We start from the raw sequence: 12759 nt of genomic DNA, 5'->3' as shown, positions 1-12759 counted from the left end.
GGCCGCAGCGGCTCACACAGACCTTCATTTCCTCAGGCGTCCGCCCTCAGCCGGGTTCGAGCTGTCGATTAGCCTTCCGACACAGCAATTCCGAGGGGCATTTCCCGGCCTGGCAGGAGCCGCAGGGGTGGGGACGGGGCCGGGGAGGGCCGGCCGGAGCGGCTCTGCGGCCCCCGCACTGGAGCGCGCGGCGGGCGCGGGGCGGGGCCGGCGGACGCCATCGCGTCGCTACGGGCTGGCGGCAGCGGCCTGGTCGGCACCGCCGCGGCGTCCTCGCCGGCCTCCGCTCGCCCACGGCCGCCCGGGCCCTCGCCCGGTCCCCGCCTGGTCCCCCGCGGCGGCGCGCGCGGCCGGGTTGGGCGGGGCCGTTCCGGGGATGAGGAGGCGGCGGCGCGCCGAGACGATGCTTCGGAGCTGAAGAGCCGCCGGCACACGGCCGAGCGCAGCGCCGACCCGCGGGATGGCTCAGCCGGCGGGCCCGGCGGGCGGCGGGGAGCCACGGGAGGCGCCGGCGGGCGGCGAGGGGCCGCCGGAGCCCGGGGCGCCGCAGGACGCGCTCAGCCTGGAGGAGATCCTGCGGCTCTACAACCAGCCCATCAACGAGGAGCAGGCGTGGGCCGTGTGCTACCAGTGCTGCGGCTCTCTGCGCGCCGCGGCCGCCGGCCGCCGCCAGCCCCGCCGCCGCGTGCGCTCGGCCGCGCAGATCCACGTCTGGAGGGATGGCGCCGTCACCCTGGCGCCCGGCGACGCCGCAGAGCCGCCCCCCGCCGCGGGTGAGGCCGCCGACCCGCGCCCCCGCGGGACGACCCCCGCCGCGGCCCCCTTTCCCCCCGCAGTCCCTGGGCCCGGCCCTTCCGCCCCGCGACCCCGGCTGCCCCGGGAGGACCCCGCAACGGCCCCGTTGTCCCTCGCAGTCCCCGGGCCGGGCCCTACCGCCCCGCGACACCCCCAGCTCCCCGGGGAGGACCCCCGCCGCGGCCCCGCCCCTGCCGGCTCCGGGTCCTTGCACCCCAGAGAGCCCCCACCCTCCCACGGGAGACCCGGGAGGAGCCGGGCCTGGGGCCGGCGGGGGAGGGCGGTGCTGGCGCCGCGGCCGAGCGGGGTCCCACGCAGGTCCGAGCTGGGGCGGGGGCGCGGCGGCACAAAGAGGGGCCGTGCGGAGGGCCTGCGAGTGGGCCGGGTGGGCCTGGGCAGGCCTGGGCCCGCGCCCCCCTGCAGGGCCGCGGGTAATTGTCGGGCTGTCAGAGGACAGCTGCCCGCGGCTTGCTGGGGAAGCGGGATGGGCTGGGTCCTTTTCAGGACGAGCTGTGTGCGCATACTTACATGCCATGGCTGTTTACTTGTGTTTGTGATGTGATAGGTGTTGTAAGAGGTTCGTGTGAGATCTTGTCAAGGGTAATTAATTCTGGTGTCAGGAAAATTACACTTTTTGGAATAAGTAGTCAACTAATAGTATTTCTAAAAATTTGGCAGTAATATTCCTTCGGTTTGGAAATAGAAAGAAATCTGAGCCCTGAGGAGAATTCGGCTATTTTGGGAGAAATGGAAGAAGAGATTAAGTAATGATTTTTAGTTCCTGAAAGTTATAAAATAATTACTACTTACCTGTATATTAAAATTTGTTGTGATGAAAAAACAGGCTTGTAAAGTAAAAAGCTGACAGGATGTCAGATAAATAGATAAAATGGATTTTAGTTCGGTCATCGTCTAATGAAAATTCTTCATGATTATCACCTCCACATCAACGTATAGCTAGGGCTTACATCAAATATTTATTGGTGGTGAAGAGGAGGTTGATCATAGGTTTCTCCGATCAGTTTTTATCTAATTCAGTCTTGTGAGAGGCAAGTCTATTAAAAACATAGAAAAATAATCCACCCTCACTGTTAGAAAGTTGATGGAGTTGTCAAAATGCTTAAGGTGAAAGATGTAATTCAGAACTAGTCAGTAAAGTGACATTTAATGAAAATCCTTGTCTAAATAGATTAAAATAAAGAACGTTCAAGATTATCAATTCCTTCAATTCCACCATTTATTTATTTTTAATGTCAGGTAAACAAATTTTAGAATTTTTATTTATTTAAAGCCAGTCTTTTTATGATTCTTTTGAAATTATTTTATTTCTAACAGTTTTTTAGTTTACTTGGTGTGTTTATTGCTTTTAAACTTGGACTTAGTGGGAAACACTTGCAATTATAATTTATTTACAATGTACTAATATGATATGAAAAGATACATTTATAAAATACAGATCGATGCTTTGAGAACTAGTGTTTCAAGGGGAAAAATGGTTGTGTGCAACTTACTTTTTAAAAGCAGTGTTGGTAGTGGTGACTTTTGGAAGGAACAAGCCCCGGTTTACATTGTCTCTTGAACTTAATCCTAGAAGAGTGTAATTTAAATTGTGTGTGGACTGATGGATTCTGGTGGTAGTTTTTTAAAAAATCAGAAGCTTAGGTTGAAATGAATTATTACTATTTTTTTTTGCCTCATTATTATGAATGATAATATGTTGACCTCAATGTAATACACTCTCTTTTTGGCGAGATTAGTAGAATTGTTTCCTGCAGCAAGAGTAATGGATTTGTAATTCATCTTTTTCCTCCTTAGCTCTGCTTATGACCTCTGCTACCAATGGTGGAGGGGGTTCAAAGCTGTGGATATAGTCTTGAGCATTTTAGGGCTGACTGATTAAAAATCTTTAGGAAGTTCAGACTAAAATATTGTTTAAATTAGTTTATTTCCACCTAGGATTTAAGAATGCTTTCATGGCTATGGAAGGCACGATGTCTTCTGAACATTTAATCTGGATTCTTAAAAATGCTGTACAATTTGGTAGTGTGCACACTTGTGTAAATTCTTAAGGAAAAATGGTAATTTTGACATCTCCATTCTAAGAAGTGCTTTCTTTTTCATTGTAAGGTGTTTAATGTGATTATATGTTGTTGGCAATCAACAACATTTGTATTTTCACATGATATCTCTTGACTTATTTTCTAAATGGAGGTTTAGGGAAAGTTAAGTGACTTGCTCAAATTCATATTGGTAATTCTTTGAATCAAATCCAGGTCTTTTAATCTCTAGGCTGTGTAGTACTGTGGAATGAAACAGATTAGGTTTGAATTTGGATCGTGATTTCTCCTTGTCCTAGTGAAGTGACCTTGAGTAAGTTCCATAATCTCCCTGAGTCCAGCCTTCTCATTTGTAAAATGAGAGTAGATCACATTTTTCACGAGATAGAGGTTTAAGTGAGATGGTATGTGTAAAGTCACTAACGCAAGGCTTGGTATGTAGCAGATACTCTGTAAATTTTAGTTCCTTCCTCCTTTAATCCTGTGGTCCTTTCACATCATCGTGGTGCCTGTGGCGCAGCTGTTCTGTAGTTTTACAAAATTGAGACAAATGTCTAGGTGAGGGTTTCTCAACCTCGGCACTATTGATATTTTTGACTGAATAATTCTTTTTGTGGGGGCTGTCCTGTGCCTGCATGGGATGTTTAGCAGCATTCATGGTCTCTACCCACTAGATACCAGTAACCACTCACCCCCTCCCCCCAATCATGACAATAAAGAAGTCTTCAGACGTGGCTGTAGGTCCCCTGAGGGGAAAATCATCCCCTGTTGAGAACCGCTGGTCTGGCAGACAGCGAGTGGTGCCAAGGATTGTGTTCACTGTGGAGAAAGGGACCTTTTGGCTGGCCACTGTTGCCTCTGCTCTTGAGTTGGATGAATGAGTAGTATTGGAGGTTCTTACCACTATCAACGGTATCCCTCCATTCAGTCCCATAGAAAGAGAAAGCGCCTCACACGCTTTCTTGTTTGGAGTTGAATGTTGTAGCAGTTGATTTTAGTTCTTGTTTACTTTTGACAGTATTGGTATACCCAGAACATTCACATTCAGTTTGAGTTAAAAAATTAGAAATATATTATAGGGGAAATAGAAAAATGATGAAAGATGTGGGAGGCATGGAAATGAGACCAATATTGGAGGAAAAAAATGAGGAATGAGTAATTTTATTTAGCATTTGGATATAACTTAGAGCCATATACTAACATGTCCATGAAAGTAGTGTGATATGGGACTGAAAGAGATTAATTAAAGAAAAAGGAAAAATGAGTTCTTTAGAGGATATCTTAAGAGTAAAAATGATTGTTATGAATTAGGATCTTAAAACAAGCAGTGTATCTTATGAAGCATTTCTGTGATGACAGGAGGATACATTGCTTAGAAGCAAGAGGGCTTATGATTCTTCTTAGGTAGCTTACTTAAAATTTTTATTTTCCCCAATGTTTATGTGCTGTAGTCATAATAAGACCTTATTGTTTGGTAAAAGGTTATTTTATACAACTTGGTGAAGTTTTCCCTTACAACCTGCTGTTTGTTACCAGTGTACCTAACTGGCATTTAGAACACATTTTGGTGTACATATTCTTTAGAAAGTAGTCATTGGTGGAATTTAGGTTATATTCCAGATCTTCACAAGATTACCACATCTTTTTTCTGGGATGCCACAAAGAATTATTAATAACAGTAGTGTTTATTAGAGCTTAGAACCAATACATGATCTCAGCAGACTCTGAGGCCTTAAACCCATCTGACAAAAATAGCTTATTTCAGATTTTGGTTTCAAAATTTTTGATAGACTTTTAGCTTTAGTTTGAAAAATTTTGACCACATTTTGATTAAAAATAATCTTAAGATTGGTAATAGGTTTTCCTGGGAGGAACAGTGAAAGCCTGCATGCATACTAATAAAGGGATGCCTTGGTATAGTGAACATTCCAACTTTGTTTCGGGTTTGAAAAGAGGATATGGTCAGTCAAGCTTCTCAGCAAGGTTAATGCTAATTTGGTGGGGGAAATGGTCTTGGAATAATGTCCTATTTGATTTTAAAGAGTGACAGAATATTTGTAGAGAAGGTGGAAATAATGAAAATATGTTTAAAAACATTAACTTTTGTTCATGCTTGGTATGCTTCTTGAGTTTTCACATCCTGATTGTTAAATGAAAGGAACATTTGAGGGCAGAGGTTGGGGGTGAATAATGGTGTTAGGGACTGGTGAAATCGTTATCAGTTACAGTAATAGGTAAGAATTATTCCATTTGAACAATATGTCCAGAGATGTGGGGTTAATTAAATTTTAAAAACGCACATTGAGTTGTTCCTACTGTGTGCAAGCAGTGTTCAAGTTTCCATGGGTGATGTACATGTAAATAGTTCTAGTGAGTAAAGAAGAGAAAATAAAACATAAACACAGTGATCAATTTACCGTGAAGCTGATGCAGCTTCAACTCTAAGCCCACTCATTTACACAGGCCCTTTAGAGCCCTGCAAGGGGCTTCAACAATATGTCCAGATGGTCATTTGCAAAATGAAGATATTTTGGCTATAATCAGTTAAGACTGCTGTCATTCTGACTCCAGTTTACTCACCAACGTACTTGCACTTGGGTTAGGTTATGTGGGAGTGGCCACAGACATTTTTGGGGGAAATTTTGGAATAATACATTTGTGGTTTTATTTCTGTATTTTTGCCTTATGCAGAGGTAAATAGTGGAAAGAATTTAGTCATATATATATTGGTATTTAAGTAAGTCAGGACTCTATTGGAAAACCATTAGTTTCACTAAGAGTTTTGACTCAAATTGAAAAGAAAAAAAATCATTGATCCACCAAGGACTATATGTTGATAAGAGATGGTGAGTCACTCTGCCTGTTTGATTTGAAAGGTAGAACCGCTTTCCTGCATCATGGGTTCTGTAAAATGGCAACAGGTCCCATCCCACTTTCAGAAGAGTGTCCTTGGAGCCGTGTTCTGTTTCCCATTTTCTTCCTGTTGGCTAAGTAGAAAAAAGAAACTATCCTGTCCCAGATATTTGTTCAAAACTGTGAGGAAAAAATATTGCTTGTTGCCAAATGTAGCGGTTTTCTTTTAATTAACTTTTTATTTTGAGATAAGTTTAGGTTTACAGAAAAGTTGCAAAGATAGAGAATCCCTGTGTACCTCTCCTCCATTTCCCCTAATGTTAACATCTTCCACTACTGTGGTATATTTTTCAAAACTAAGAAGCCAACGTTGGCATATTGCTCTTAACTAAACTCCAGACTTCATTTGGATTTCCCTAGTGTTTCTATTAATGTCCTTTTTCTGTTCCGGAATCCCATCCAGGATACCATATTGCATTTAGTCATCATGTCTCCTTAGTCTCTTCTGGTCTGTGGCAGTTTCTCAGACTTTCCTTGTTTCCCGTGACCTTGACAATGTTGAGGAGTATGTGTCAGTTTTGGAGACTGTCCTTCCGTTTAGGTTTGCCTGATATTTTCCTGACCACACTGGGCTTATGCGTTTGGGCAAAGAATACCAGAGAGGGGAAGGGCTTCCCTCCTCACGTGGGATTGGGCACGTGATATCCGTGCAGCACCACTGGTGAGGGGCCCTTGTTTGCCAGGTTTCTCCACCAGGGTGTTACTGCTTTTCCCTTTTCTATACTCTCTTCTGTGGAAAGGAGTCACTAAGTCCAGCCTGTGTTCAAAGAGGGGTTCTCCTCCTAGAGGGGTGAATAGCTACTTAATATTGCAGATTTCCCGGGCCATCCGAGTGTTTCTGGGAAACCTTTCATAAGCCCAGATGGCGTCAAGTGAAGGAGCATTTACCATAAATTTATATGGGAAAAGTTTTTGAGCCTATCCAGACCCAAAAACTAACCTGTCAGAATAAGTTGAGATGAAGCACAGATGCTCACAGACGCAGTTCGGCGCCATGGCAACTTGATCCTCAGACGCGCAGTGTAGTTCCTGGGGAAGGAGCGTGGCGGCGCCACTCTCGCTGCTTGGGGCGCGTGCTGCCTCTGTGCTGGCTTGCTGCAACAGAACGCTGAACGCTATTTTTACCTTTTTCTTTAAAGCAAAAATCCTCTTCTGATTTCTTTCAGTTAGCGAAAACAAGTACTAATGTAGGTTTTTGGAGGTCTTTCGTAAAAACAAGGTATAAAATGAACTTTCAGATAGAGGGGGAAATCTGTATTTGGAATTGTTCTATAAAGAAGATTTGTCCCTTCTACTCCATTTACTTATTTATTGAGTCATTTATGTATATCTGTCTGGACTCATATATTTTATACTTTGGTTGTTATCTATTACCATGTTTTGTATTTTCCACCTATGGTCATTGGAAGCTCCTTCAGGTTGGCTCATGTGTCCCTTTGACATGCAATCATTCTTTCGTGGTTTTTTTTCTTTTTCTTTTCTTTTCCTTTTTTTTTTTTTTAGGAAGATTAGCCCTGAGCTAACATCTGCTGCCAATCCTCCTCTTTTTGCTGAGGAAGACTGGCCCTGAGCTAACATCCATGCCCATCTTTCTCTACTTTATATGTGAGACACCTGCCACAGCATGGCTTGCCAAGCGGTGCATAGGTCCGCACTCTGGATCCAAACCAGTGAATCCTGGGCTGCTGAAGAGGAAAGTGAATTTAACCGCTGTGCCACTGGGCTGGCCCTTTTCCTTTTTTTTGGTGAGGAAGAGAGGCTCTGAGCTAGCATCTGTGCCAGTCTTCCTCTATTTTGTATGTGGGTGCTGCTACAGCATGGCTGATGAGTGGTGTAGGTTCACACCTGGGATCTGAACCTGTGAGCCCAGGCTGCCGAAGCTGAATGCACTGAACTTAACCACTCCGAAGCTGAATGCACTGAACTTAACCACTCTGCCACCGGGCTGGCGCCCATTCTTTTGTGTTTTTGAGCACATCCTTGCTTTCTGGTACTACAAGATGCTTCAAGGCTTACTGTGTATATTTTCTGCCCCAGCCCTAGAATCAGACATATCTCTAAGGAGCTCAGGGCTGAGTATTCTTTTTGGTACTGGGGTGGTTTTGTTTTTAGTATAGAAGAATTGAAATGTTGAAAAGTTTAGTTAGTTTTGGTTTTCAAACTTTGTTAGATTTGGGAAGTATCTCTTTCTGGTATCTCACTTTTGCTTGCATGTCCACCACTGTCTGTATATTCGTTTATTCATTCAACAGTTATTTATTGAATACCATAGAGTCAAGTGGAATAGGGAGGTTCAGAGAGAACAGTTTCTACAAGTTGTTTAGTAGAAGGGAGAGAGGCTGCCCCGTGGCCGAGTGGTTAAGTTCCTGCGCTCCGCTTCGGCGGCCCAGGGTTTCACTGGTTCGAATCCTGGGTGCGGACATGGCGCTGCTCATCAAGCCATCCCACGTGCCACAACTAGAAGGACCCACAACTAGAAATACACAACTATGTACCAGGGGGCTTTGGGAAAAAAAGGAAAAATAAAATCTTTAAAAAAAAAAAAAAGGAAGAGATGCCTAGGAACTGAAGCCAGAGGAACCTGTATTGGGATATCAACTTGGATATACTGGAGCTGAGGGGAGGTGGCCTGAGGTCAAGTATGAATTGACTGAAGTATGAGAATGATGAAGAAGCAGTTTGGAACAAATCTTGTGATGGTTAGCTCCCTCTTGCTTGTAGTTGTGGATACCCTGGGCTAGCGGTGTCCGTAAAGCAGCAGCAGAACCATGTAGAACGTTGGCGATCAGCCACGCTGGAGATAGTTTCCCATTTTGTAAACATACATTTTCAATTCTGCTCTGAAGTGCAACATGTGGATAAAATATACTCTTTGTGATATACTCATGAAATGTCTTCATCAAACAAACAAAAGAGATGAAAACTAAGTATCATTGGGCAAATGGTTTTTGATCTTTGCTAAGTGTTTCAGACTGTTACATAAGATCATGATTACTTTAGGGACCAGAAGAATACTCATGTATAGAAAGCAATGCAAATTAGTTGGGAAAAGTAGTGATATTTTCCTTAATTCTAATTTCTATATAGTTATTTTTGAGTGATAGTATAACAGGGTCAAGACAAGGCAAGATTTGTTTCTTCTTACATTGAATTTATTGGGCTTAACTGATCCAGTCTCTGCTGTTGTCAGGTCAGTATCTAACTGGCATTCTCTTGATTTTTAAATATGTCAAGGGTGGGCATTCCATGACACCCTGTTTTGTTTTGCTGCTTGCATTACCCTCATCATACAAAGAAAATACATTAAGAAAATGTCCCACCAAACTTTTACACAATTTAAGCATGTTTCATCTAGTTGCACGGGAGTTCAACAGATATATTTTTTTTAAGCTGGTAATGAAGTGTTGGTCAGGATCTGTTAGTTTTTTTGGTGTATTGCATGTATATTTAAAGATAATTAAATCATTGGCCACTTTTCTTCTGTCTAAAAATCTAATTTCTTTTGATATTTCCTTCTCAAAACTCACTTTCTTGGGCTTTTTCCACAAATTTTTCTTTTTTAGGGGAACTTCAGCATACATACAGAAAAGTGCTCAAATCATTAGTGACACAACTGTGTAAGCACTAGCCTCATTAAGAATAAAAGCACATTACAAGTAGCCCAGAAGCCTTCCATGTATAATCAGATTGTCTTTATCATAGATTGGCCTTGCTTGTTTGTCAACTTTGTATGTATGGAATCTTACGTTATGTGTTTTTTGTGTCCTGCTTCATTTTGCTCAACATTATGTTTTTGAGATATATTATTTGTTGCATGTAGCATTAGTTTGTTTTCATTGCTATACGGTATTCAATTATGTGAAAATACCAAAATTGATTTACCTGTTCTGCTGTAGATGGGCGTATGAATTGTTTGGAGGCTTTAGCTATTTCGAATAACACTGCTGTGAACACTCTTGAATATATGTATGCACTTCTGTTAGGTATATATCTGGTAGAATTGCTGGATCTGTTGAGTTTTAGTAGATATTGCCCAAGCAGTTTTCCAAAGTGGTTCTTTCAGTTTATTTTTCTTACTAGCACTGTATCTTTTGCTTTATATCCATGCTAATACTTGGAAATAGCATTAGAAAAAGAAAAATTTAGCTATTCTGGTGGGTATGTAATGGTACATATCTCATGATGTTTTTAAGTTGCATTTATCTGATGGCTAATCATAATGAGGCCTTTTTCATATGTTTATTGGCCATGAGGATATGTTTTTTGTGAATTCCTGTTCAGATCTTTTGGCCATTTTTCTATGATTTTTTTTGTTATAAAATATATGTAACATAAAAGTTACCTTTTTTTTTTTGAGGAAGATTAGCCCTGGCTAACATCTGTGCCCATCTTCCTCCACTTTATCTGTGGGACGCCTACCACAGCATGGCTTGCCCAGCGGTGCCATGTCCACACCTGGGATCCGAACTGGCGAACTGCAGGCCGCCGAAGTGGAACGTGCGCACTTAACCGCTGCGCCACCAGGCTGGCCCCAAAAAGTTACAGTTTTAACCATTTAATTTAATGGCATTAATTACATTCATAGTGTTGTACAACTATCACCACTGTGTCCAAAATTTTTCATCAAACAAACAGAAACTCTGTACGTATTAAGCAATAACTGCCCATTTCTCCTTTTCCCCCAGCCCCTGGTAACCTGCAATCTACTTTTATTATGCTTTTTGTCTTTTCTCATTTTTATATGTTCTGATTTTTGTATACTCTGGATATGAGCCGTTTGCTGGTTATGTGTATTGCAGATATCGTCTCCAACTCTGTGGCTTTCCTTTTCACCTTGTTAGTGGGGTGTTTTGATAAATAGAAGTTTTGATATATCATATTTTCATTATTGTTGAATTAAAATATCTTTCTAATTTTCATTTTGATTTCTTCATATATTATTCTGTCAATTTTTACTTATCTGTTGAGTCTATATTATTAGGTGCATACCAATTTAGAGTTGTAGTATCTTCTTGATGGATTGACCCTTTTATCGATTTGACTATAGTTACGTGTGTACAGTCACACCAGCTTTCTTTGATTAATGTTTACATGGTATATTCCTTTCCATAATTTGACTTTGAACTTTTTTATAGTCTTACATTTAAATTGTGTCTTTTACAGGCAGGATATACTTTGGATTTGTTTTTTATCTAATATAATGATCTTTAATTTTAAATTGGGTCGTTGATTCCATTTGCATTTAATATGATCACTAATACTTGGGTTTTTTAATGTACCATCTTACTATTTGCTTTCTATGTCCCACCAGTTCTATATTCATTTTCTCTCTCTTATCTTCTTTTTGATTATTTTTTTAACTATTAAAATTTCCTCCTTCATTAGCTTGCTGATTGTACATTCCTTTACTACTCTTTTAGTAGTTATTTTACAACGTACATTATTGACTTTTTAAAAAACCTGTATAACTTACTAGTTGTTTTACTCTCCAGACAATGCAGAGATCTTAGAGCGCTGTAACTTCATTTGTCTCCTTTTGCTTTTTTCTGAATGTTGACGTGTATTTTTCTTTATTACAGATTTTTAAACATAAGACAATATTTTTGTACAGTTTAATATTCATTTAGATTCCTCCACATATTTGTTCTTTCCATGCTCTTTGTTTCTTCCTGCATTACTATACTTTCTTCTAGGATCGTTTTCCTCCTACCTGAAGAACTCCCTTTTGTATTTACTGTAATACAAGTCTGCCACTGTTGAATTCACTCAGTTTTTGTTAGTCTGGAAATATGTCTATTTTGTCTTCATTTTTAAAGCAAATTTTAATTAAAATGTAATTCACAGAAAAGTGCATAAATCATAAATGATGAATTTTCACAATGTGAATACACTCGTGTAATCAGGACACGGTTTAAGGAACAGAACATTCTTAACAATCCACAAGGCCTGCTTGTGTCTCCTTTCAGTCACCAACTACCCCAAGAGTCACCACTATCATGACTTCTAATGCCAGAATTTTTGTCCATATTGAATTTATATATATATAGAATCAACCAGTATTATATTAGTTTATGATTAACTTCTTTCTCTGAGCTTTATGAGATTGATCCATTCTGTTGCATATAGTTGTGGTTTGTTCATTCACATGTTAGTATCATATTCCATTGCATGAATATACCATAATTTATCTGTTCTACTGTAGATGGATATTTGAGTTTTTAGATCTTACATTTGGATATCTACTGATTGGATATTATGAATAATGCTGCTGTGAATGTTATTAAATATATCTTTTGGTGAACAAATGTAGCATTTGTGTTTAGTATATACCTAAAAGTGGAATTGCTGCTTCACAGTGTATGTGTGTATTCAGTGTTAGTAGATATTGCCAAAAGTTTTCCAAAATGATTGCACCTCACGGACTTTAAAAATTAAAACGAATCCGGGACATTAGTATAAATTTAATAAGGATTTGACTAGTGTCATGTATATGGAACGGCTATGTCTCTATTAACAACAAGATTTCTTAGCCCATATTTAGCTTCTAAAAACTCTGACTCTTAGATCTTTTTATGCTATTTGTGCTAATGCATTTTTAAAAATTGGGTCTGTTGTCTTTTTCCTTCCTATTTCCTATTTTCTCCCCTGCCCAATCTAATTGGAAGCCAAATTCCTATCTAGATGCCTCCCTTAATATCTTGTATTTCTGATAGAGATATGTGTAGATAGAGGAGATGAGTAGTGATGGAATGCTACTAACAGTCATCGTAGGTTGTCTGATTCTGGGCTTGGCCATATCTTCCTGGAGTTTAGTGAAAACACAATGTTAGAGGAATCCCCTGTTACATGCTTTAATTTATTCATTTCAACAGTATTTGACTGCTAAGTGCATCGTACTAGATATTGAAGATACAAAGAGGGATAAAGTGCATCCACGCCTCAAGAAGATCACAGGTGCATTAACTAACACTTATAGTACAGTGTAGTAATTCCA

General features: G+C 41.1%; 1 protein-coding gene across 2 annotated transcripts in view; it reads left to right on the top strand.

Moving 5' to 3' along the window:
- The first annotated feature begins 311 nt into the window (after positions 1–311).
- SPIRE1 (spire type actin nucleation factor 1) overlaps positions 312–12759 on the top strand; it is a 214881-nt gene continuing 202433 nt past the window's right edge. For both annotated transcript variants that reach the window (XM_070513473.1, XM_070513472.1), the window contains exon 1: positions 312–773. In XM_070513473.1, coding sequence (XP_070369574.1) covers positions 461–773 — 313 coding nt within the window. In that variant the 5' untranslated portion in view covers positions 312–460. The remainder of the gene's footprint in view (positions 774–12759) is intronic.

This window comes from Equus asinus, chromosome 7 (genome assembly GCF_041296235.1).
Source record: "Equus asinus isolate D_3611 breed Donkey chromosome 7, EquAss-T2T_v2, whole genome shotgun sequence".
Lineage (NCBI taxonomy): Eukaryota > Metazoa > Chordata > Mammalia > Perissodactyla > Equidae > Equus > Equus asinus.
This window is presented reverse-complemented; position numbering and strand designations above follow the sequence as displayed.